This window comes from Neolamprologus brichardi, chromosome 23 (genome assembly GCF_056152115.1).
Source record: "Neolamprologus brichardi isolate AB-2024 chromosome 23, ASM5615211v1, whole genome shotgun sequence".
NCBI classification, from domain to species: Eukaryota; Metazoa; Chordata; class Actinopteri; order Cichliformes; family Cichlidae; genus Neolamprologus; species Neolamprologus brichardi.
The window spans coordinates 11,872,286-11,896,574 of NC_142125.1; the positions used below are offsets into that span (position 1 = coordinate 11,872,286).

General features: G+C 38.6%; 1 protein-coding gene across 2 annotated transcripts; it reads right to left on the minus strand.

Annotated features, from left to right (window-relative positions):
• Positions 1-3,470: 3,470 nt before the first annotated feature.
• On the minus strand, positions 3,471-9,295 carry creb3l3a (cAMP responsive element binding protein 3-like 3a). Of its 2 annotated transcripts, none has more exons than XM_035907537.2 (10): positions 8,993-9,295; positions 8,590-8,694; positions 8,233-8,476; positions 7,451-7,581; positions 6,478-6,588; positions 6,274-6,380; positions 5,663-5,731; positions 5,377-5,461; positions 4,934-5,027; positions 3,471-4,292 (listed from the first exon to the last, which is right to left on the minus strand). In XM_035907537.2, the coding sequence occupies exons 1-10, from the start codon at positions 9,011-9,013 to the stop codon at positions 3,979-3,981; spliced, it is 1,281 nt and encodes a 426-aa protein (XP_035763430.2). In that variant the 5' UTR covers positions 9,014-9,295; the 3' UTR covers positions 3,471-3,978. The 2 variants fall into 2 exon arrangements, with proteins under 2 accessions (XP_035763430.2, XP_035763429.2); XM_035907536.2 differs by having other exon boundaries at positions 8,233-8,479.
• Positions 9,296-24,289: the final 14,994 nt, after the last annotated feature.

Genomic DNA, 24,289 nt, shown 5'->3' on the forward strand with positions numbered 1-24,289 from the left:
TCAAATAAAAGAGCGAAGGGTCAGGTGAACATCAGCGATGGTGAGACATTGTGTCAGCCAGCTCACCAGTTTGCTTATATGCATGCAAAATGTGGTTATCTCGACTCATCTCAGTGCTTTGAATTAAAGCATTGTTTACTTCAAACACACATTCAACCCTTCTGCAAACAAGTTGATACTAACTGCGCACAACAAATATTTTGTACAAGCCCCAAATCCTGAAAGGTGACAATCAGTGTTTTCCAAGCTTGGATCCATGAGTCACACAGATTAATTATTAATCACAAGTAATTCCTAAGCCATAAAAAGTAATACGAGGAAACAATTTCCAGTGGAGTGGAACAGGAAATGAACAGTTGGATGGGATTCTATCTTTCTAACATTTCAATATTAAATCTATCAGCAAACATGATGGTAATCAATGCAAAACACTGCTTCTAAAGTCACTGGAGGCCAGTTCTGTTGTTATTAAGGAAGCTGACAAAGGCTGTCTAAAATGTATTCAGGATAAGGATTATTCTGTGTGGGAAACTCAAACACAAGAACAAGTGTTACATTCCCCTGCATTGCTCCCTCCAGCCAGTTACTCAGCTCACGGTAAGAGCCAAAGTAGCACAGTTATATAACAACAAAATCTTTCAGTTAAAAAGGAAACACATTATAGGGTTATGACTTCCTTCTTGTGTTACTTTATTTCTACTGTACAATTCATAAATCTCCTGAATCGTGACAGGTTACTGTTAGAGGTCCCAGTCTTTTATATTTGGCAGCTGTGGGTGCAACTCTGATCAGATCACAGAACATATTTATACAATTTTAAAATCCTATTTCACATAAACATGAACCAAAAGTTTTCGACATTGGCTGCTGACACACTGTGTCTTTGTGCCCAGAGTATTTGGATGACATTTTTGACCTTTGGGTGCATTCACTGGGTGCATGTAAGATTTCTGAGCACTGAATAATTGCTATCCAAAGACATGACAAAAATCTGGTTTTTGTGTAGAGGCATGCCTTATTAACCAAGTTAGCACACTTGACATACCTTTTAGGTTAAGTCCCATCTTATCAGTTTCCATGGAAAAGGCACTTTTAGTGACTAAATAGTAACCACTTGAACTGTCTTTTGTCTGAAACCCAGGGACTATGCAGCTTTGAAAAGCTTAAAGAGATAAAATGAGAAATGTAGCTTGTGTTCAGCCTTTGACAAAGACAGATAGTGGCAGATGGAAGAGAATATCTGTAGTTCCATTAATGGGAACATTTTCCCAATAACTCTTCTAAAACAAACTTTTAGGAGACTCATACAGATCTACAATAATTTACTTTATTTATCATAGATAGATAGAATTTTATTTCAAACATGTAAATCTAACTGAAAAAAAAAAACAACAGAAAAGAAAAACTTAAAAACATCAAGTTTTCATGAATATCTCTTTGTCTACACAATGTTTATGCTCGAAAAGGAGTAGGATGAAGTTTACACTTTTGCATTATCATCATCATCATCATCATCATCTAAGAAAGGAATAAAAATCCGGAAGACACTGTATGATCTCATAAAAAGTTGGTGCCTATCTGGCAATAATATTGCATACTGTGCTGTTCAGTTGTTAAGAACATATTGTGGATGGTCACATTTCTAAGTAACTAAAGGGTAGCATGACGTGTCATAGGACTGAGGATAATAAAGAGTCAGGCTGTGTTTGCTGCTCTTTTAAAAGGTCAGAAATGTAGGCTTTAGACTTATATGTGCATATGTGCACATGCCACTGGATTCTTTGAATAACTTGCTGGGTTTTTTTGGAACTCACTACTATAGTGCTGAAACCCAAGTTCTCTCCTGAAAGTTCCCTCCACTCACATCAGAGTGGGAGGAACATGCAGGAGATTTCAAGGTTATAGGACTTTAATTATTAATAATTTCCTGTCAAGTCGAACTGTGGGTTATTTGTGGAAATATGTAAAAATGTTTCATTTGATATGCTAATATTATTACCCTGGCTCTCGAGCAAAGGGACCCACTTCAGCCTTAAAATTAAAGTGGTGTGATTAGCTTGGCTGGCTACTCGACCGTGAAAGATCCTAATCAGCCGAGAAAGAGGCAAAGGAGATGAACCCCACAGCTAAATGTCCTCGACTCAGAACCTTCCCTGCTTCCTTTTCATAAGCATGTATAACATTCTGGCCAGCCCCAAGGACTCCCATGAAAGCACGATGGTTAACAAACAAATAAACAAACAATTATATATAGATAGATAGATAGATAGATAGATAGATAGATAGATAGATAGATAGATAGATAGATATAGATATATATAGATATATAGATATGTATAACCACACCCACAAATTCATAAGAATTATGAGAAAACAATACACATCACAATCAAATGTTGGTGGAGAGTCTGATCAGGAGTCTGTTCTCTGATTTATCGCTGCCTGTAAAAATGAAAAGCAGTAAGTGGCTGAAAGCTAGCATATACAAGGAGCACGGCTAGGCCAGATACTGTGCCATCTGACCATGTTTGAAGGCAAAGTGTTTATTGCTGCTCTGAAAAGCCACTCTTAAAGTCAGTCTGAAAAAGACAGCTGCCATAGCAACAGGAAAGATCCTATAATCATTCAAATATGCGATTAAAAGTGTGCAATTTCACACAATCTTTGGTAAAAAAAAAACAAACAAACAAAAAAAACCATTCAGGTTATCACAACCAGTTGACAAATTTTAGTTTAAGCTTAGTTTAGAATGGATTTCAAAACTTTTTTGATGGATTGCCACAAAGTTGGCATTCCCCTCATGCTGAATCCAGTCTACAGACACGCACACAGAAAGCTATGCCTTCATCTTTCATGTAATATGTTCAGTGTCAGGTGAACAAGCTGGAGTAATTCCAGATAGTTGTCAGCTGACTGAAGATTTAGTCAGGTGATGACATTCTCTCAAGAGCTTCAAGTAATCTCATGAATGTTGTAAATTAATCTCAAAAGAGGGATTTCTGTTATCAAATGTCCATGTGTGTGTATTAATGAAAACCACATTTTTTTCTTTTACGAATCCATTCAGATGGTGACCAGAGTGTTGGATGGAGAGGATCATTTAATCCCAGAATTCAATCTCCGGCCGCTCCTTCAAATAAAGTCTAGCCGACCTCAGAAAATGTCATCTTGAACAGGTCAGACCTAAATGCTAGGTGAAATGGCAGCAAGCTTAAGAACACCTTTCAATTTTTGTTAGGTTGACAATGACAAAACAGAAGGCAGGCGAGTGCCACAGACACCAACTGGAACCTGGCTTCAACAAGTAAATAAATCAACATGTCAAGTCTGACTAATGAGATAACAGGTCATCTGCCTCACCTTTGTCCCAGTTTTCCGTCTCCCTCTGTGTGAACCATGTCACTACTGACATCCACCCCACAGCGCTCTTTTTTCAGCCAGATGTGTCAACAGAGATGTTGTACCACATGTTTTCACTTTTTAATAATTAAAGCTTGGAAATACAGATAAATGAGTACATAGTATATTCAAACCACTGATTTTGTTGTGTTATTTTAATATTTTTCTTTACTTTACGATGTTTAATCCGTGAATAAATCCAAACTACTGCAATCAACTCTTCGGAGAAAACATGCTTTGAAAGTCCTTTAACATTTCAGAAATCATTCATTATGATCAAAACTATACACGCAATCACGGCTCTATTCACCACATTTTTTGACATTCTCAAACAGCAATTTACACTGGCATTTCATCAAAGTCAAGGCATACACAGAAAAAGAAATTTCAGTAGGGATTAAAATCCAAACACTGATATAAAACAGTATCACAAGTAGAAAAAAAAAAGCATACAGGCTACATAAGTATTAAAGACAAAATGGGAATGATTAAAACCCAATTTCCCTTTGTGTAAACAACAGCCCCTGATTACCCCCTGCTCTACCATTAGGAGTAGGATAATTTTGCTTCCCTTCTTTCTTACATACCATCAGCGTGTGGCTGATGGTATGAGCGATGGGGATTCAAGGTCACCGTAGCGACGTGACCAGTAATTGGATCTACATGAAAATGACCAATTTTGTCTTCCTGACTACTGTTGAGAGAGATGGACTCCAAAGTGGATTGTTCTTGGTCTACTGCCATCTTCTCCATCAGCGCGGTCAAATCTTCCAATCCCGGGTCTTCTGGGTAATGCCGCTGAAGAGGCTCTGATTCATCCTCGGTGAAGATTGGGGATTCAGTGACATGGAGTACGCGGGAAGCCTCAAGGTTCTGCAGGGAACGTGACTGGACTGTAGGAGAATAAGATGTAGAGTAAAACAAGTATTATAGTCAGGTCTTATTATTGTGTTGTTCTAGGCATGCACTGAGGTAGGCAAGTGTACATTTTCACATCTGCGTGCTCTCATAAGTTTGTGACGATTCAAAATTCAAACCTAAACACATTAAAGACTCCTGTAACAGAGCCCCGAGCAGTCGGGAAAGGCACAAGATGATTGCTTTTTTTCAGCTCCGTCAAAGCACTTAGGTTAAGAAATTATACCTCACTGCTTTGCAAACACTAATCTCATCGCCTATTAAACTGAAAGAAATACATCATAGTCGGTATCTGCAAACACATTCAACATTAAACTGACATTCAATACTAAACTAATAATTAATGGTAAGCAATCAGATCAAGCGCCGCTTCACAGAGCAGAGCTTAATAACTGCAGTGACAATAAATGGCCTTGGTCCTCTCTGCCTTCCGACTAACTTTAAGTAGACGGCAAATCCTCAGAACAGTAGAGGCGACTGTGGAGCTCAGCAGGTGAGAACCGTTCCAGCGGCGTGTGAGAATGTAGTTCTAGCAAACTCCGCAGCTGTGACATATAGCTGCTGGATTAGTTGGCAGGCAGCCACACAAAGCTGTTTGGTGCTGAAGGTTACTCACTTCTGACTGGAGTGAAGTCTCCTTGGCTGACTTTGGAGTCAGATAAGGGCTTGAGGCTTGGGAACAGTATTAGGGAGAAGGACAGCACGAGCACCTGAGAATATGATAAAAAAGGAGTGTTAGATAAAGTACGGGGGGGTTTCTACATCTTTTTTTGTTGTTGAAGGCATTTAGTTATATTTATAGATTAAAAGTTACACTTTAAAAGTGCCTCTAGTGTTGAACTTTATTCCAGTGTCGTGATTAGAGGCAGTAGCTTCTCTTTAAGCCACTGTATCTCTCCCTTGCTGTATTACCCAGTGTGCACCAGTCTAAATTGGCTTTTCTTAATGGCTCATCCAGCAGCAGTAATTTTTGGTGTTTGGGCATTGGGAAACTGAATTCTTTCATGAAGAGCCACGTGTGTCAGTGACTATTTATCTTATCACAGAGGATGTCTGTACCAGTACACATGTCCCAGTCTGGGCTGGCTTATTAGATGTATTCATGACCAGGGCCTGCAGCCTGCGCAGCTGTTCCATTAGTGACCTGTAGGGAGGAATGGGGAAAAGAAAATACAAAGAGAAGACGTGATAAGAGGATTAAAAAAGGTTTGAGGGAACAGGAAAGCAGGGAAAAATGCCAAAGGTAGTTATTTTGCTAAGATGAAATGTCATAACAAACATTAACCTGAGATCACAGAATGATTAATTAAAAACAGAGATCGATTTTTTGCCTTCGATCACTCACATGTTGCATTTCTCCAGCTGGGACACTTTTCTCTGTAGCTCTTGGTTGTGTGCACTGCAAGCAACCATCCTAAAGAGGGATACACGAGGGGAAGAAAGGAGAAAAAAAACAAGTTCAATTCAATTCAATTCAATTTTATTTATATAGCGCCAAATCACAACAAATGTCGCCTCAAGGCGCTTCATAGATACAAGTTGAAAGAATATAATTTTTTCTCTCTTTTAGGTTTTCATCTCCAGTGAATGCTAGCTATCAAAAATCGGTTTAAGGCTCCGTCTAGTACGGGGAATGTTGAATGCTGTGATTTACAAATTGTCTCTATAATGAGTTACTCCAAAATATTTTGCAGTGCACACTCTTAAACAGTTTTCTGCTCAGAAGCTGACATTAAAAACCCAAAAGTGTGGATTTTTTTCCATTAAGTTTCTTTCTCTGAAATACATTAACCTGTAACAAGAGTACAGGGCTGCCCGGAGGGTACAACGGCAAAATAATCAAGGAACTTATTTATGCTTTGAAAAATGATTATCAGTTTCTAAGACTGTTATTATCGGTAAGAATTGCAGTTAAAATGCTAAAACATTCCAACCCACTCTAAATTTGAATATTACCTGCTTTCCAGCCCATCGATGTACTCCTTTTTCTTCTTTCTGCTCTCCTGGGCCGACTGCTTGTTGCGAATTTTTCGGCGTATTTTCTTCAGAATCCTTTCTTCATACTGACAAAGGAAGGAACATTACTGTTTTGCGCCTCTGTATGATAAATTCTAAGTGCTGGAAACTGTTCTCATTGTTTGGGTATTGATAGTCGTTTACCTTTGTGAGAGGCAGCTGGGTGGGCAGAGTGACTCCCTCCTTTGCTAAAAGCTTCTTCTCATCTTCATTGAGAACCAGCTCTTGAATGGACTTTTGGGACGGCTGTGGGGTCTGGTGGGAAAATACAAATTCTAATTTTTAAAACACCACCACTAATAAATTTTCTCTCTGGCCACCTCTTTCACTCTGCACTCAATGAACCTCACAGGAAACAGTTAAATTGGTGCAGACCATCAAGGCAACTTCATCAGTCTCATTTCATGGCTTCTGAAAAGTAATTATGGTGTGAAAACCCAAGTTGCATTCTGCTACTCTCTAGAGAAGATGGATCAATACCCAGAGTGAACTGAAATCCACTTAAGTTTCAGAAGCTCTAACGTATTATTCTGCTCATGGTGATCTTTACTTGATAATCTGATTTCTTTTTGTGTGAGTGTGTGAAATGAGAATATCTGATATGTTGACCTAATAAACTTTCTCTTCACAAAATGCTATTTAGTAATGCCACATAATATAAAATTCTTCACACATTCAGAAGGTATTTTATCTCCAAAATTTTGTATGAATGAATGAAAGTTATGGGAAGGTTTAAAAAAAATCATCTTCGGTAGAATACTAATAAAAATCTTTTGTGTCTTCCTTCTCTCCGGCTCAGAAAACAACCCTGAGTTGCTGCACATTCAGCAAAGCTTCCCACAAACAAGAGTAAAAATAGAAATTTCATTTGCAATTCCAAAGGCCTTACCCCTTGCTGAATTCATGAGATCAGGGACTGTAGTAATCCACTTGTTGTTGTTGTTTTTCTTTGTTTTTTTTTTACCAAAGTACACATGCACACTCACACACAAAAGGTAAACAACAGGTCTCTTAAGTCAAGAAAGCAATGAAAGATCCACAAACATGCATTAGACACGCTCTCCCCCAACCCTCAACCATCCCCTCCTTCTCTATCAGGGAGCAACAGGATACTTACTGGCTCAGACGTGCCCGACAAAAGCAGATCTTTGACAGTTAGGGGGAAGCTAGAGGAAAGCTGTGATGTATCCACATCAGGAGGATGTGTAATCCTCATCTTGCCCATTGGAAAGCCGAGCTTCCAGCCACCTGCACACACAGGAGCAACGATAGTGCACATGCAAATAAAGACCAAGGAGATGTGCTCGTCTCGCTGGATTCTGACCAGCAATTCTGGAGCCCGATTGTGTAAATACCGATAACTCTGCAAGGCGCTGAGCATGTTGACTTTCTTTTGTCCGTATTGATAATGTCTGTGTCTTAGCATTTGACTGTTTTTGTATACAGTCACAAATAATCCATGATATCCTACTCTATTTTTTAAACTGGGATTCATATTCAGGAACAAAAACTTTCAAACACTGAGTGCCATTATCATTCCTTTCCCACAAGGGCTGGATTTAGTATAATGCCATTAGAATGAAATGCTAATATTATCAGAGCTTGGTTATCTAAAAATGTGCAAAATGTAGATAACCGATGGCAATTTTTCAAGCAAATGAGAATATTTTCTCCTTTCATCTCTGCTATAATAAAGCTAATTGCTTAGTATTAGGGATATCATAAGAATTTGTCATTTGAAGATATAACTTGGGACTTAATTTCCACAGTTTGATTAAACACACCAGAGAACATAATGTTTAGTTTAATCAATAATCATGAAAAGATATTAGGAATTAGAACCCAGTATGTAATGTGTCCCAATATGAATGTTTTACTTTTTGGATATGTGCGACTTACTGAAGTCAGCGGGGACATTGGCTTCCAGGGCCGCCTTGGTTAGTGGTCTTGTACCAAAGAAATGGGAGTCCCCGGGTGGGCTTTCAGGGCGCTGAGGACTGTCCATCTGGTCTGATGGAGGGTCCTCACTGATCCCACTGTCACTGGGAGATGGTGACCAGAGTGGAGAGGCTGACACAGAATCACCGCCACGCAGGAGCGCATTGAGAAAGTCATCGTTTGGCTGTTCGGGTGGCTGCAACATCTGCTGGGTGAAAACATCAAGTGGAACGATTAATCTCTATGTGTGAAGTAACAACATACAGAGAACACCGACAAGGAAGTGGGAGAAAGAAGACATATAACAGTCTCACACACATTTGGGTCCTGGATTGGCCAAGTGTGTTGTTCTGGTTCTTCGTGACGGAGAATACCATTATTTTGATCAAATAGCCAGTCAAGCAGCTCAAGGCCATCACAACCCTGAAGAGAGGTCATGACGTTAAATAGCAACATATAAGAGAAAACAACACAGCAGTAAAGATTTCAGATACTATGAAAATCTGTTTCACTGCCAACAATTCACCAACCCACACAAGTCAGTGTGATTTTTTTTTAAAACATTAACATTTTTAAATTGTTGGTTTAAGAATATACACTAAATACAGGTTTTCAGTTTTCTCTCAAGCGTGAACTTTGCTCTCCAGGTCTTGAAGGCTTCCTCTGCAGCTTTGTCTTAAATCTGTAAACTACGATACAATGGAAATACTAAAATGTTTACCTGATCCGGGTAATGCTCCATAATTGTCCTGCTTGAGTGGCACACCAAAGAAGCTGTCAAAACAACTGCAACCCAAACAAAATATCTAATTTACTCTGAGGTCTCCGTTTCTGAAGAGTCTGCTCTTAATCTCTCAGCTCTTCTGGGGTCCAAAGTGTAAACTCCAACTCAACACACCCAGCTGACTAGATTGCTCCGTCCTTATTGGCTCTTAGAGGATATATTAGTAATCTTATTGGTAGTTAAGAGTACACAGCTACCTAGATAGAAGACCGGGATAGAAGAAATGAAGTCACCAGTTAGATGTGAACATCAGAAAGGGCAAAGTCTCCTGTTTTCTTTTCTCTTATTTTTTTTTTTTTGATAGTTTGTTGACATAGGGATAGTTGTGACCTTTAGCACATATCCAAAACACAATGATCAAACAAAAGTTCAGCCAAAAACTTTGGTTTTGAGGAACTTTATATTAATTTATCTGATCATTTCACAGATGTGCATCCTACAGTTGTGTCTCAAATCATGTGATTAATCAAGAAAGGTTACAGTTTTATTGACTGACAGAATAAACAAAACATGTTCTTTGTATTTGTGGTTTAAGGCATTTCTGGGAAAATTTAATTTGAAAGTTGAACAAAACATTTATATATTTTAAATCAGTAGCACTTTCTATTACAACTCGGTAAAAAAGGGGTAATAGTAGGGTGACAAGGTTAATAATGTGGTAATCTCTAAGTTATTACTATGCAATTACCAAAGTAATAACTATGTAATATATAAGTAATATCACATTAGCAACAGTGGTTAAAGTTGATTAATATTACCTTGAAAGGATAATAAAAGCCTAAAAACTTTGTTTAACAATGTGGAAATACAAATCGGTAATAAAGTGTTAATAATTCAATTTGTTTCAATTCAATTTTATTTATATAGTGCCAACAACAGTCATCTCAAGGCGCTTTATATTGTACAATAGAGCCTACAATAATAGATGCAGAGAAAAACCCAACAATCATATGACCCCCTATGAGCAAGCACTTTGGCGACAGTGGGAAGGAAAACTTAACTGTCGGAAAACCGTAACTGTATGCTTTAGCAAAAAGTAAAGTTTTAAGCCAAATCTTAAAAGCAGAGATAGTGTCTGTCTCCTGAATCCAAACGGGAAGCTGAAAACTGAAGGCTCTCCCTCCCATTTTACTAGGAACAACAAGTAAGCCTGCAGTTAGAGAGCAAAGTGCTCTAATAGGCTGATATGGTACTATAAGGTCATTAAGATAAGATGGGACTGGATTATTTAAGACCTTGTATGTGAGGAGCAGGATTTTGAATTCAATTCTGGATTTAACAGGGAAGAAACAAGGTTATTAATATGCTATTAAATAGAAACAGACAGTTTTGCATTTTGCAGCTCTGTTTCGAACTTATGACACAGAAACTACCACAGTTATTGAAATTACCACATTATTACCCTATTATTTCCCCCTTGTTATCCAACTATTACCTATTTATTACCAAGCTGTAATAGAAAGTTCTACCTTTAAATCTTCTAAATAAAATTTTCTGTGGCCACAGATGTGTCCCAGCACACACACTCCTTGTTCTGAGTTATGTATTTCTTTTATTACTTCACACTGTACAATGTAATGTTTCGGGCATCGCCCGGTGTAGCTTTAGCAGCATCGCCTGCTGTTCACCATACTGCTCCTCTTTAGTCACAGCACCGTACTGCATAAATAAGATAGACAGAATTACAAAATATGCACCAGCTGTGCCATCTGGATGTTCCTAGCACTGCCACCTGAACTCTTCACTCCTCACATCCTTCTGCAGCTGAGCTACAACCACACCCCATACAGTTTCCCTAAAATTATTTCTGTATACCTCTTCACATACAGCACTCTATGTTTTCATGTACTGGCATCTACCAAACCAGAATTAGTCGGTGCAGCTATCAATGTTCAAAGTCACAAGGTTGTACTTTGACACAGAGCTTGCACTTGAAGTTGCATTTGTTTGCAGGTAATAGATGTTGCATTTTTAGTGGATTTTCATATAGTTGGATACAGTTAGACTTTCAGGTTTGGAATTGATTGCATCCTCTCCTTTTTTTCCACCAATTACCACAATAGCTGAATGACTGGTACACTTGTTAGAGCTGAGGGCTTGCAGACATTTCCCTCTGATATGTCTGACTGTGGCTCAGAAGGTTGTGTGATCTCTGGCTGCTCAAGTATGAGTCACTTGCCCGACACTAAATCCTGAGTTTCTCCCAATGCATCCATCAGAGTGTGAATGTGTGCTTGAATGTTATATATGTTATATATATTTGTATGTAAAAGTGTTTGTATGAATGTGTGAATGAGATATGTTGTATAAAGTGCTTTGAGTGCTCAAATTGAGTAGAAAAGAGTTATGTAAGAACCAGCCCATTTAACATCCAATATGCTTCTTGGGTTCTCAAACAAACAATAGAGTCCCAAGTATTTTAAGCCCCCAGTGGGGCTGTCCTGTCGAAGGACAACCTCCAACAGGCCAATCTCAGTAGTCTTCGTAAACTGAGAAGTTCAGTTGTCTTTTTTCTTTACCCATGCACTCAGAACGACCATGACCTGCATGATTAAGAACATAAATAAGCATATTTTAGATTGTTTTGCTTACCAGTTTCAAATTTGGAAGATTTCTACCATTCAGAGTTTACTTTTCAATTCAGTTTTATTTATACAGTTTATACCGTTATTTATACAGTGCCAAATCACATAAACAGTCTCCTCAAGCTGCTTTATATTGTAAGGTAGACCCTACAATAATATATACAGAGAAAAACCCAACAATCATATGACCCCCTATGAGGAAGCAGTTGGTAGGAAAAACTCCCTTTTAACAGGAAGAAACCTCCGGCAGAACCAGGCTCAGAGAGCGGCGGCCATCTGCCGTGACCGGCTGGGGTGAGACAGGATAGAAATCATGCTGTGGAAGAGAGCCAGAGATTGAAAACATGTCATGTCGTGTGTACTTGTGTTCTTTTTTTAATTAGACTCATAAATAAAAAACTAATTCCTTCAGTAGGCTTATTTTAATTTTTAAAGGTATAATTCCCTAAAAAGCTTTCAGTCTTAAAACAAAGTTTTGGCATAATTTTTTTCTGCCTTCATTCATTACAGCATTGAAATAGCTTGCATACAGCATCCCAGGAAACAAAAGTTCCACTGCAAGACACTTTAGAAGAGAAATAAACAACAGGGTTAAAAAAAAAATCAAAGAAAGTGCTCTAAGCTAGAACATAAATTTGACTGGTTAATTAAAATAAATTACTAGACAGGGTGGAAAGGATGTTTAAACCATGATTGCATTTGAAAATTGTGAATGAAAATGTAATTGCGGGGAAACCGTTTGCACTGTGGCTTTATTTTCTGCCTGATGTGTTTAAGGCTGTAATTTAGTTTTCACCAAAAAACCAGACCAAAAAAAAAGATAAAAACTGAATTTTACAGTTAGAACGAGGCCACGATACATTTTCAAAACTGGCAGAATAAGAAAAATACAAAACTGGTTAGTTCAGTGTTTTCCAACATATTTTAAAGAAAAAGTACAAGAACAAAAAAAGACACTGACTGAAAATTATTGTGCTGTTATTCTTGGATACAGTAGGTGACTTTAGGGGTACAGCTCTAATGTCTACCAGCACTAACGGATGATGGCACTCTTAAAACCATAGCAGAAATGTTTTACTGAGTTACTGTCATTTAAGTGTTACTAACATCTAACTGGGAATTCAGTGCTTATAAAAATATAAATTTCTGCAAATTAATCCGCTCTGTTATGAGATTTCCCAGCTACTTTATGAATGAACTGTGCTGTCAGACTGCTGGTTCCGGTGCAGCAGGAGGGGAGGACTCATATACAGAGCCATTACCAATACCAATTTCACCTTAGAAAGGCAACTTTCCAAAATAATAATGAATTTGTAAATGAGTAAATCATAATCCACAATAAAACAGCTTTTCGTGTAATCTGAAACTGTTTTTGTTATTTATAGGAGAACTTGAATGTAAATGTACCTGACATTTTTCATAGTGCATGTTTGAGGTAATAATAATAATGGATTTATATAGCGCTTTTCAAGGCACCCAAAGCGCTTTACAAAGCCACTATTCATTCACTCTCGCATTCACACACTGGTGGAGCAAGCTACGGTTGTAGAAGCGAACTGAACAGAAGCGAGGCTGCCATATTGCGCCATCGGCCCCTCTGGCCAACAACAGTAGGGTAAAGTGTCTTGCCCAAGGACACAACGACCAGGACAGAAAGCCCGGGGATCAAACCGGCGACCTTCCAGCTGCAGATGCGCTTCCCAACCCCCTGAGCCACAGTAATGGCTCTGGGGGCAAATGTGTGGTCACCCCACATTTGCTGACTTACTTACTTTTATTTCCAAAATACAATATCATTAAAATACATTTAACACAATTAAGTGGCCTACATGCTGAACTTTGAGGATATAAACAAAATATTGATCCTATCACTCTGTTCCTCGCCACAGTCTTTGTAATCTAGCTTATGTTCTCTGTTACTCATAGAAGTTTCTGGATTTTAGTTTGTGGACATTTTGAATATTAGCTCCTTACCTTTGAGGGTTTTTAAAAATATATATTTTATTGTCTTTGAGTCCTACTTTTAAATCTATTTCTCCTGCAAATATTGACAGCTGCTAAGCAGACTTTGTTAAATTCTCAAGCTAGTTTCTACCCATTTACAATCATTGTGCTAAAGGAATGTTAGCACAAGCATGAAAATCAAACTATCAAACTATTTGATATATTTCACCAAACTCTCACCGTCATGTTTTCTCTAAACCACCACTATGCAAAAGTTCAAATGAAGTCAACCCCAGTAATTATCATTTTATCAGTTACTGATGTCAGCTATTGCATTTACAGATGGCAATAAGGTTGTCTGCTTCTGATATGTTGTTGGGAACAAAAGCTTTCAGCAGTAGGAAACATAAGAGCTGGCACATGAGAACATAAAGGGAGCATGCCAAATAACTAAAGAAGCAACTAATAATTAGAAAAACACAGCAACCACAGACATCAGAGGAAGGCAGAGCCTGAGTAGGTGGAAGAACAGGCTTTTATGAAGCTATAGCAACAGTGCACAAGCCTTTAAAACACAGCCAAGTCAGTGTGCTGCCTTTGATGAGTAAGATAAACTAGCTGTCTGACACAGCACAAAGTCAGAGACTTTCAGGGAGCAGTCTATTGGGATTTCATAAAAGACATATTACATAATCATTATTGCTTTGTTATCTGAATAAGGATGGTTCCAAAGGGCAAAAACACTAATTAACCTACAAGTTGATACAGAAAAAAATCCAACGCAGAATAAGTAGTGTACAGTAGAAAACAGTTTAAGTAGGGCCTCCCTGCGTCTGCGCTATATTGGCATCAGCATCCTCAGAGAGTAACAGATGAATCAAATCCTCTGACTAAACCTTCATGTATGTCTTTCATTCCTGCTGTCTGAAATAACCCGAGCAAGCATTTGAGTATCGTTTTCAGTTTAACTGTAGTTACCCAGTCTGTGTCATCAGAGGGCTTTTGGTCGGCCCCAAAGCTCGATTTTCAGCCAGCAGATTAGAGTACGAGTCTCCTGCAGTTTACTTTTGTTTTCACTTATGCTTGTACTGTGTTAGGAAAAGATCATGATTTGACAATCATCTGAAAAAAAAGGGGGTCAGGAGACAACATATTCCTAATTGAAAGCCACAGGGAAAAATATGGTAATGAGTCTGAATAACACAGTTACTGAGATATATAGACCGAGAAGACCAAATGCCAATCATTACTGTAAATGCCAGGCTGACAGGAACTGTCACACTGACCTCCCAAGTGAGAAGCATAATTAGAGATAAACATCCAGGAAAAAAAAATCAGTTTCCCTGAAAAAAGATCACATACTGGAAGAATATGCATTATTGAGCTGTTATACAGTACCCTGGCTTACAGATGTGAAATGTGAGGCAGGAGCTGTTTAATTCATTCCCTGATTCCTAATGTCTGGAATTCAAAGCATCCTTTGGCAAAATTCCTTACCCCAGAATGACTCTGATGCACCAGCCTACTGTCCTGATTCGTGATTTGAGGTGAAGACAAACGACTGCAGAGTCCCAGTAAGGTGCGTCAAAACAATGATTTTATTTAAGCACAAAAGGAAACACGCACCAAAAGGGTGTGATGTCCACAGTATTAATACAAGCCCCCTCTAGCCCATGTACCTATTATGGTGTTTGGGTCACTTACATTATTTGAGGTCCTTCCTGTGAGCGTCCTTTCACACCAACTTGGGTCAATTTCTCCTAAAGTGTATTTCACGCTGTCCGTAGAAAATTCAAAACAAGTGTAATTATTTTGTTTAGGTATGAATGATCCTGTTTGTGTACGCTTGTCAATTGGTGGATATAAACTTGACAATGTAATGCACTCTCCTGTAGCCACAGCTTCTCTAGTTAGTCTCAACATACAATTATAACCCCACGCATCCTCTGGATACAGAGGCGCAGGCTCAGTGAACAGACGAGGCCTAGCTGTGGCACAGGCAACACAATCATCTACATGCCGTTCCCTAGCATTTTGAGCCACCCAGTCCAGCCAGAGATTACTGTCACTGAATCCGGTGGCACGTTTGATTAAATCTTGTGGCTTCAGGCGAGTGTAGTCGACTACAACTACTTTCCTGTCTAAGTTTTGGTTAATTTTTATCAGTGATGTCCCATTATCCCTTACTTCAGGCCTTATTGGCTTAGCTTTATTAAGAAAATTAACCTTTATTAACCTCTTTGGATCTATCCCTACAGTTTCCACACCCAGAACTAGATATAAGGAATTTTGACGCCACCAGTTTCCCATTGACAGGGTCAATGGATTCTGGGTCGGACTATAATCCCTCTGAAGTTTTAGCTCATTCTCCGGGCCCTGTTCTGACGCCTCCCAATTTTCCCCAGTGTAACCCCTTACCTGATTCCAGTTCCGACACCAATTGTCATAAGGACGCCTTCCCCTTTCACAATGTGTGTTCACAGCATAATCCCAACACACCCACACATTAAATCCCCGCCAGCTACTATCTGCTCCCTTACAGTTAAAAACTTCGCACAAATCAAACGTGAATGAAGAGGTGGATCCATTAACATAATCTAACTCTAGTCCACCATATATGCTGAGGCACTCATCGCTTTTACCTGAGATTTCACGCTTAACTTTTCTCGGCGACTTGATCAATTTGGACTCTGGAGTGGGTAGACCTTTGCGTCTGGGCAATTCACCTGTCTGCCAAAAAACAAAGAAACATATTAGAACACTCACACATGCCAACACCCCGGTTATTTTACAATTTCCCCACAACCCCATGGTTTTGGTTCCCATACTCTCCTCTAACTCTAGACTGGAGCCCCAGCCTATCAAGCTTCACGCCTCTTTGCCACCTCCTCTTTGAGTGAAGAGATGCTCTGCGATCCTCCTCTTCTTTCTTCGACTTCCCAGGTAGACTACTGGTTAGTCGCTGCACGGGTGAGAGGATTATTCTGCCTCTTTTTTGCCACCCGTGTTATTTGGAGATGAGCTTGTCTCCACCAAGCTCTCATCCGCCACGGCACATTGAGACCAATGGAACCAGGTCTCGCCTTTCCCCTTCAACCGGACTGCTGTTGTGGTACGAGCCGTCACTTCATATGGTCCCGTCCACCTAGGCCCTTTCCACTTTCGCTTGATGACCTTCAACCACACCGCCTTGGCGTCGGGCACGGATCTGTCCACCATGGTCACTCCTGCTGCAACCTGTTGTGTGAAAATAGACACAAGAGCTTTTAATTCTTTCCAATATTCTGCATGCGTTCTGTTACTTTTTACACTCTCTTCGGGACTGCTGTCCAGGGACCTGGAAACTGTCGTCCTGTCAACAACTCGTACGGTGTGAAACCTGTGGATTGACTAACAGAACGTCTTATGATCATTAATGCAATGGGCAGGGCTGCGACCCAGTTTAGCCCCGTCTGAGCACAAATTTTGGCTATTTTGTTTTTCAAATTTAGATTCATTCTTTCTACTTTCCCTTGGGACTGAGGATGATACACAGTCCCAAACCTGTGTTGCAACCCCAGCCTCTGTTCTACCTCTGCCAAATCTTTGTTTTTAAAATGGGTCCCATTATCTGACTGAATTCGTTTGGGAAACCCATACCTAGGAATGTAATGATTCAACAGCTTCAATAAATGCTCTAATGAAATGATAATGATAAATCATAAGTGATGCAACAGTAATAATAATGGTTATGAATAGTAACAGTAAAATAATTTTCATCTCCACACTACCTATGTGTATGACCAATGGTAGATGAGGTTCTGTTTAAATGTGTGTTAACAGATGTATTCGGCACTTTGAATGTCAGAAACTGAAACTAGAGTACTTCTAAGAAGTTGAGCTACAGCAAATCTTCTGCAGCAGAGCTTCTCCGGCAAGAAGTTGTTAAGGTACAGAAAACTACATAGAAAACCAATTCAATTCATTTGTAACCTGCTGCTTAAGATTTCTTAAAAAACAATATTCGATATGAATGTGATTACCATACTAAGGCATATTTAAGTTTAATTTCAGGTGGTGGTTAGCAGTGTCACCTGACAGTAAGAAAGTCCTGGGTTTGGATGTTTGCATGTTCTTCCCATGTCTCCTTCAGTTCTCTCCAGGTACACCTCCCACAGTCCAAAAACATTAGAATAATTGCTGATTCTAAATTGACCACGGGTGTGAATGTGAACATGAACAATTGCCCTATCACAGCTGGAATAGGTTCCACCTCCCCCGCTCCCCGGCCCTGAATTGGATGAGCAGAAGCTCCATCACCTCCGAGTGTGGCCCTCGTGCCCAAAACCGAGTGGTGCACAATGAACTTAAATTTACATGTTGAGCTGAAAGACAAATGTCTGCACTCATTCTGCACACCTCACCCACCTGTGTGATATCGTGGATACACATCCAGAGTCATGTAATAACTCAAAATCCCACACATTCCCACACTGAATATTTCTGACATAAAATGTGGAATTACTGAATGACCTTGCTTTGTCACTCATAAGCCTCCTCATACAGGCTCAAAATGAAGGAGTTATATTCACAGTAAATGGAAAAACCTCTGTAAACACCAGTACTTTCCACATAATTCTTTTCCATGTGTGCATGAGTGACTGCGATTTCCAGTTTGGAGAATTTTATGCATTTTCTTACTGGCATTGGGTTATGTTGGTAAAACCATCAAATGAAGAGGAAGCAACAGTAAAAATCACTAAAAAAAAAAAGTATAGAAAAAAATAAGCCATTTAAACATTAAAAAAGATATTTTTCATCATTTTCAAACATTGAGGAGGAATTCATTCAAACTGATAAAAGAAACAGCTGAACTTTGTGACAGGGAGCTCCTACAGCTGTATGGCTTTCCAGATAACAGCCAGGTAAACATGTTTTGGCTGGGGTATTATTTTTCAGTATCCTTTGGATCGACACAAACACGCTGTCAAATAAAAATCTGTTATTTCTGGTAGACGTGTGCCGGTGTTGTTCTTGGTGCTTTTAATTTGCCCCTGCAGGGTCTTGAGCAGTGCACATCCAAAACACTGTGGTGCTTCTACTTGGAATATTTTCTATTGTTCCTTCTTAAAACTTAACATGATCATGAAGTAGGAATTTACCCTTATTAAGTTTCCCTTTGAAGCACAGTTTACTGTGAGATTAATGTATTAATTTAGTACATATACAAGTCAAGGGGATATTGTTTGCTCATTGACTTTTGTGTAAATGTGAAATGAATGCTTTTTGTTTTCAAAGCCATCCTCATACATACGTGACTGTGCCTGGGGTCAGGAGTTTCATCTTTTGTGCTATTTTTTCAAGCTGTATTTGGGATGCCACTTATATATCCTTAGAAATGTGTCTCTGTTAACATACCTCAGTCATATATCAGCAAAGTTAGAAAAAGTTTACTTAAGCACAGAGAGCTCCAGCACAAAACCAGATGAAAACAGATCATTGCTAAATGCTACCTCACTGTAGCTGTTTTACAAAGCGTGCTTTGACCTTTGTTAAATTTCCTTTCATGTCAGTGCTGCTCTGAAAACACTCGCATCATAGGAGGATTTGTCTGGATTGCAATAATCTTTCACTATAAAGAAGACATTTTTATAAAGAGAAAAATGGTTAATGATGGTTAACTTTCAACACGGCAGCAGCACTTTAGGGCATGTTCCAACTTGTCTGCATTTTTTCTGGCTGCTCCCATTTCCTCCTACAAGCTTAAGAGATGCAGGTCTGAAATGTAAAACACAAAATTACCCATGGGTATGAAAAATATGAGTAAATGGAATTGCCTGTGAGGACAGTTTGTCCCAATGCCTGCTAATTTACACTCAGATAAGCTCCATGACCCTGAGCAGGATAAATCTGAATGAAAGATGGCTGGACAGAAAAAACTCTTTGATGTTCCTATAATATTCCTAAAGACATTAAACATCAAGATTAACTAAACCTGAGGATATTTTTGTATAAAAACACAAAAGTGGTCAACAGTCCAGCAGCGGTCAACCACAATTTTAATCTTCATAGCCATATTTACTCACTGCAAGTCAGTGCAGCTCAACCTGTTCCAATTGAGATTTTTTGAAAATAAAAATGTAGGAAATGTGTTTAAGACTCAGTTATTTGGAGTTAAGTTTAGGAGCCAAACAACCTGAGCTTCCCAGAAATGTTATTTATGCCTTTTACTATTTTTTTGTTTTACCTTATGTGGTTCAGTGGTCTGTGTGGCTGATTTATTTATGCTCAGGCAGTCTGATCAGACTTGTGAATTGGGAAGAGACTGGAAACATGGTCAGCGGGTCCAGCAGAGAGGTCTGAGTGCGGGTCACCATCAGGGGGCCCCACAGTGGTTCAGCAAAAATAAGGTCTTGATGTTAAGAGTTATTGCATTTCTTTTGTCCTTCTTGATCTCATTTGCACCTAAAAGAAATTAATGTTTTTCCCTATTTCTTAAGTGCTGCATCACATTCTTAAGAGTTGCCAGCCATCATGAGAAATCTATATTTTCCTCTGTTCCCAGTATTTTTTTCCCCTATTACAATATGAAAAGTATGATGAAAAGTCTTCACTGGGTTAAAGGAACCACATCCACTCACAGTGACACAATAACACCCTCCACGTCACTTATTTCCCTTCATTGGGGAAGTTCTTGATAAGTGTTCCTCATATTTTGCCTTCTCGATGTGAAAAACAGTGAAAAAACACTGGAAACATGTTTTCATGTTGTATAGCTAAATACAAGATGATCCATCAACATTCTAAAAATAAAAAGACTTCTCAAATACACAACATATCATGTGTCTGCAGCAGTAAAGTCCATATTTCTATTTGGTGATGATGTGTATTGCTTTCTTGGCAAATGATGAAATCACAAGCTCAATAAAACACAGTGTATCCTGAAATAATTAACTTGCAGTAAAAGTAGCTTCATCTTGTGTCATAGCGAACAACGGACACGTGTGAATGAGCAGAGAGGGCTGCCGAACAAAGAGAAAATAAGAGACAATGCGCCGATGCGATCCTTTTCGGCTCTTGTTGTTTTCTCCCTGTTAGTAAGGTCAAAGGCATTCGACATGTCTAACACAAAATCTACCCCACTGTTCACCACAGAGTGAGGTCACACAGGCTGGACACTTCAGCTGCTAAATTTCCAGGGACTCTGTCTGTAAATGCAGATTCATTTTGACATTTTGACAATCTTCTGCTTCCATTATTAATAACAACAATGCTATTCTTTATTGGCATCAATGTATATTTCAGCCAAGTTGTGTTAACATCTTTTTAATTAAAGGTAGCGTTAAACACCTGACTTTATGTTCACTAAACTAAATCTATGTCTTTGTACAAATTAATACACTTTTCCCACACATTAGTAGCATGAATTAAATTATTATTATTTAATTAGGGATGAGAATATCTGTTAATTTGATCTAGCCAAACAATTTTTTGATGACAATGTTCTCAGAATTTTTAAAATAAAAGTACAGGAAGCAAAATCATGGGCTCAGTGACTGCACTATTCACTAAAATGATTGCAGTGCCATAAATATATGAATGTAAATGTGAAGACCTTTTACTATTTTTCAAGATATATTACTAGTTGTTTTATTAAACTAATGAAACACATAATGCAGCTTTATTAAGTATGTGATACTTTATTAAGTATCACATATTTATACTTGAAGAGGACTTCAGTATCATTCCTCCAAAGCTCTGGAAACTTCTGTTTTCCAACTCAAAGCAGAGCTGCTTTAATTCTACTTTAATTATGTGTCAATCATCAAGAAATATGGTGTCGAGCATTGTTGAACAATGTGACTGAACAAAGACACTGAAAGCTGAAAAGCCATAGAGTCAGTTAATGAGTTTTTGGGTCACTTTTTTAAAAACCTGTCTCTCTGAAACCTAAACGCCTTTCAGTTGTTCTGAAGCAGCCTTTTATCAGTTTGGACAAACCTAACAGCACAAAAACAGCTGCAAAAGTTATAAAAATGAAACAACATTAACTGCTATTATCCTTCCACGTGGTAGACCATTTTTAGTAGTCCGAAGAAACCTTTGTAGTAGCTTAGTTCACTTTGAGAGTGTTGCAGAATCTTTTCAAACACATCTTATCATTTTTAATGTTGTTAGCTAGGCCTACCAAGAAATTGAAAGTGACTGACTCGAAGCCCTCAACATTGGCTCGGCAGTTACAGTATATTCCTCAAAATATGTTGCGGAGTAGGGGAGACCAGGGATAGTTGTAACGTGGGTCAGTTGTAACACTTCCAATTTCTCCAATCAGGGCTAAGTGTCAAATGATGTGATTCATCCTGTACATGCTCAATTCAGTTCTGCTATCACATGTGAAAAATCAGCACATTTTGTCAAACACAGACAATTTAAGAAGAAAAAAAGTAATTTGTATGCCAAAAAGTAAGTTTTTTTTATACTTTATTTCAATTTTTAATAGCATTATCTGCTTTGCCGTTAAACTCATCAAACTTAAATTATTTTATTTGTCTGGGTTAGGTGTAACAATAATGCAAATGTTACAACTTAGGGCTGTGCGATATGACCAAAATCTTATATCCCGATATAAGAATTCTATCGTCAGATAACGATATAAATCACAAAAATGTAACATTTTCTGTAAATTCTGTGAATCTCGGGCAGCTCGACTTGCGGGAAGTGTTTCCTGCTGCGCGTCATGTAGCTGGAGTCCAGTGTTTTAACCGATGCATGAAACGATACATTTTTAGACATAAGTTGTAACGGCCGCCGTTTTCTTTGTGAGTATTTATTATTGCTGCGGGGAAAAGCCTGTTCTAACGTTTGAGTCTAAGGTTTATTTTTTAGCACCTGGCGGCTCTTTCACGTGATTCAGTTTATTTTGAAAAGTATCGACAGGATCTTGAGCTTTATTGTGAAAGGTTTATGTGGAACATAAACAAGCGGACACGCGATGGTGTGACGTAGTTGTTGCTAACCACAACGCATAAAAACAGGGAGAGAACTTTAAGAAATTAATATAGCCACTACAGTGACCATCAAAACGATGAAAAAATATTGCTGTAAACAGTTTATTTTGCGACACCACAAAACAAACGATAGCGTAAAATGAAACGATAGACGTTTTTATATCGTCATCCGGTATATATCGTTATATGAACAGCTCTATTACAACTTACCGCACTATTACTTTAAGTTATATTAAACAAGTTGGGGCAATGACATCAGCAGAGAGAGGTTCACTGGTCACCTTAGTACATGCGGTTAATGCCATTGGCAACACAATTTCTCCACTGTTTGTGTTCCCACGCATACATTATACAGGCCACTTTGTCAGAGATGGACCAGTAGGAAGTACTGGTAGTGGAAATAAATCAGGATGGGTGCAAGAAACAGATTTCCTCATCTTTCTGAAGCACTTTGCAAACCACACCAAGGTAAGCCATGAAAAAAGTAATGGAATTGTGATGCTGGTGCACAACTACATTTTTTCAGCTTCATTGTTATGTTCAAAGGTTGGTGCAAGAGTTGTAGGTTACAATGCCCACTGAGCCAATGAGGCCAAAATCAAGGAAGACCAACAAAAAATAATTAAATATTCAGTTGCAGAAAATTCCATAATTTGTCCTTTTTGGGGGGTTGGAATATGTTCAAAAGCTAGATTTCTGCATTCTGTCACACACACACATAGCTACATAAATGGCTCTAAGTGCATTCATGTGTTGAATAAAAAAGATTACATGTTAATGTTTTGTCAGTACCCTTATTTCATTGTGTTACATTTCACCCTGGGATATGTTACAACTAACCCAGACTATGGGGTTTATTGTAACATTTCACTCTTTGTGTTTGAGACCATACCATGCAATGAGTAATTTTGCTGCAGAGAAAATAGCTGTACTATTTAATAGCAGAGACATGTAAATACTTTGCATTCCATTTTGAATCCACTACCTTAAAAGAGTTCCACTTTACAGACAGAAATGTCAAAAATGTTACAACTATTCGGGTCTCCCCTACTGTTACCAAATAGAAGCTCCCTGACATAAAAGTTGTGCAAAAGCCTCCTCTGCACGGACTGTGCCAAAGCAGAGAAGTAATCAGCTAACGAAGGACGCCAAAATACAGAGCCAGCTACTAAGATTTGCTTTTTTGGCTTTCCTAGCACAGCTTTAGGGGAAGTATCAATAGTTTATCATAGGTTAGTCATTATTTAGACATGGGTGTCCTCAAATGACTGGGATCAGAGGGGAGCACGAAGTGGACCACGACTGCCACCTTGTGGTTATAATGTGCAAGTATAAACTGGGACTAGAGTCGGTGATCATTTGTTACATGTCATTTTGTTTTGGTGGAAATTCCCTTGAAACAATGCCCTATAAATGAGTATAAAGAAAATTTGTCGACTTCTTTTAAATCACAATGACCAACTTTTATAAGGATTTATAAAATGTTGTTTATAGTGTCTGTAATTTCTACTGTTCTGGTACAGATTTGTATTTTCTTTTTTAAAAAGGGTGTTTGGAAACACTTTCATTCATAAACCTTGGTGCACCATTTCACCTGTTTCAATATTGCAATGATTTACTTGTAACATTGCAGTGATTTTCTCTTTCCAGGCATATATACTTATCATATACACACACATAGGAAGGGCAGATCTGCTTACAAAATGGGCAGTTCTGCA

Coding starts and splice junctions, on each gene's coding strand:
- creb3l3a (XM_035907536.2), bottom strand. CDS start 9,013: ATGGAGCATTACCCGGATCAG. Junction 6,589..7,450: donor TGTCGGGCACGTCTGAGCCA/GTAAGTATCCTG, acceptor TTTTCCCACCAG/ACCCCACAGCCGTCCCAAAA. Junction 5,732..6,273: donor ATCGATGGGCTGGAAAGCAG/GTAATATTCAAA, acceptor ATCCCTCTTTAG/GATGGTTGCTTGCAGTGCAC.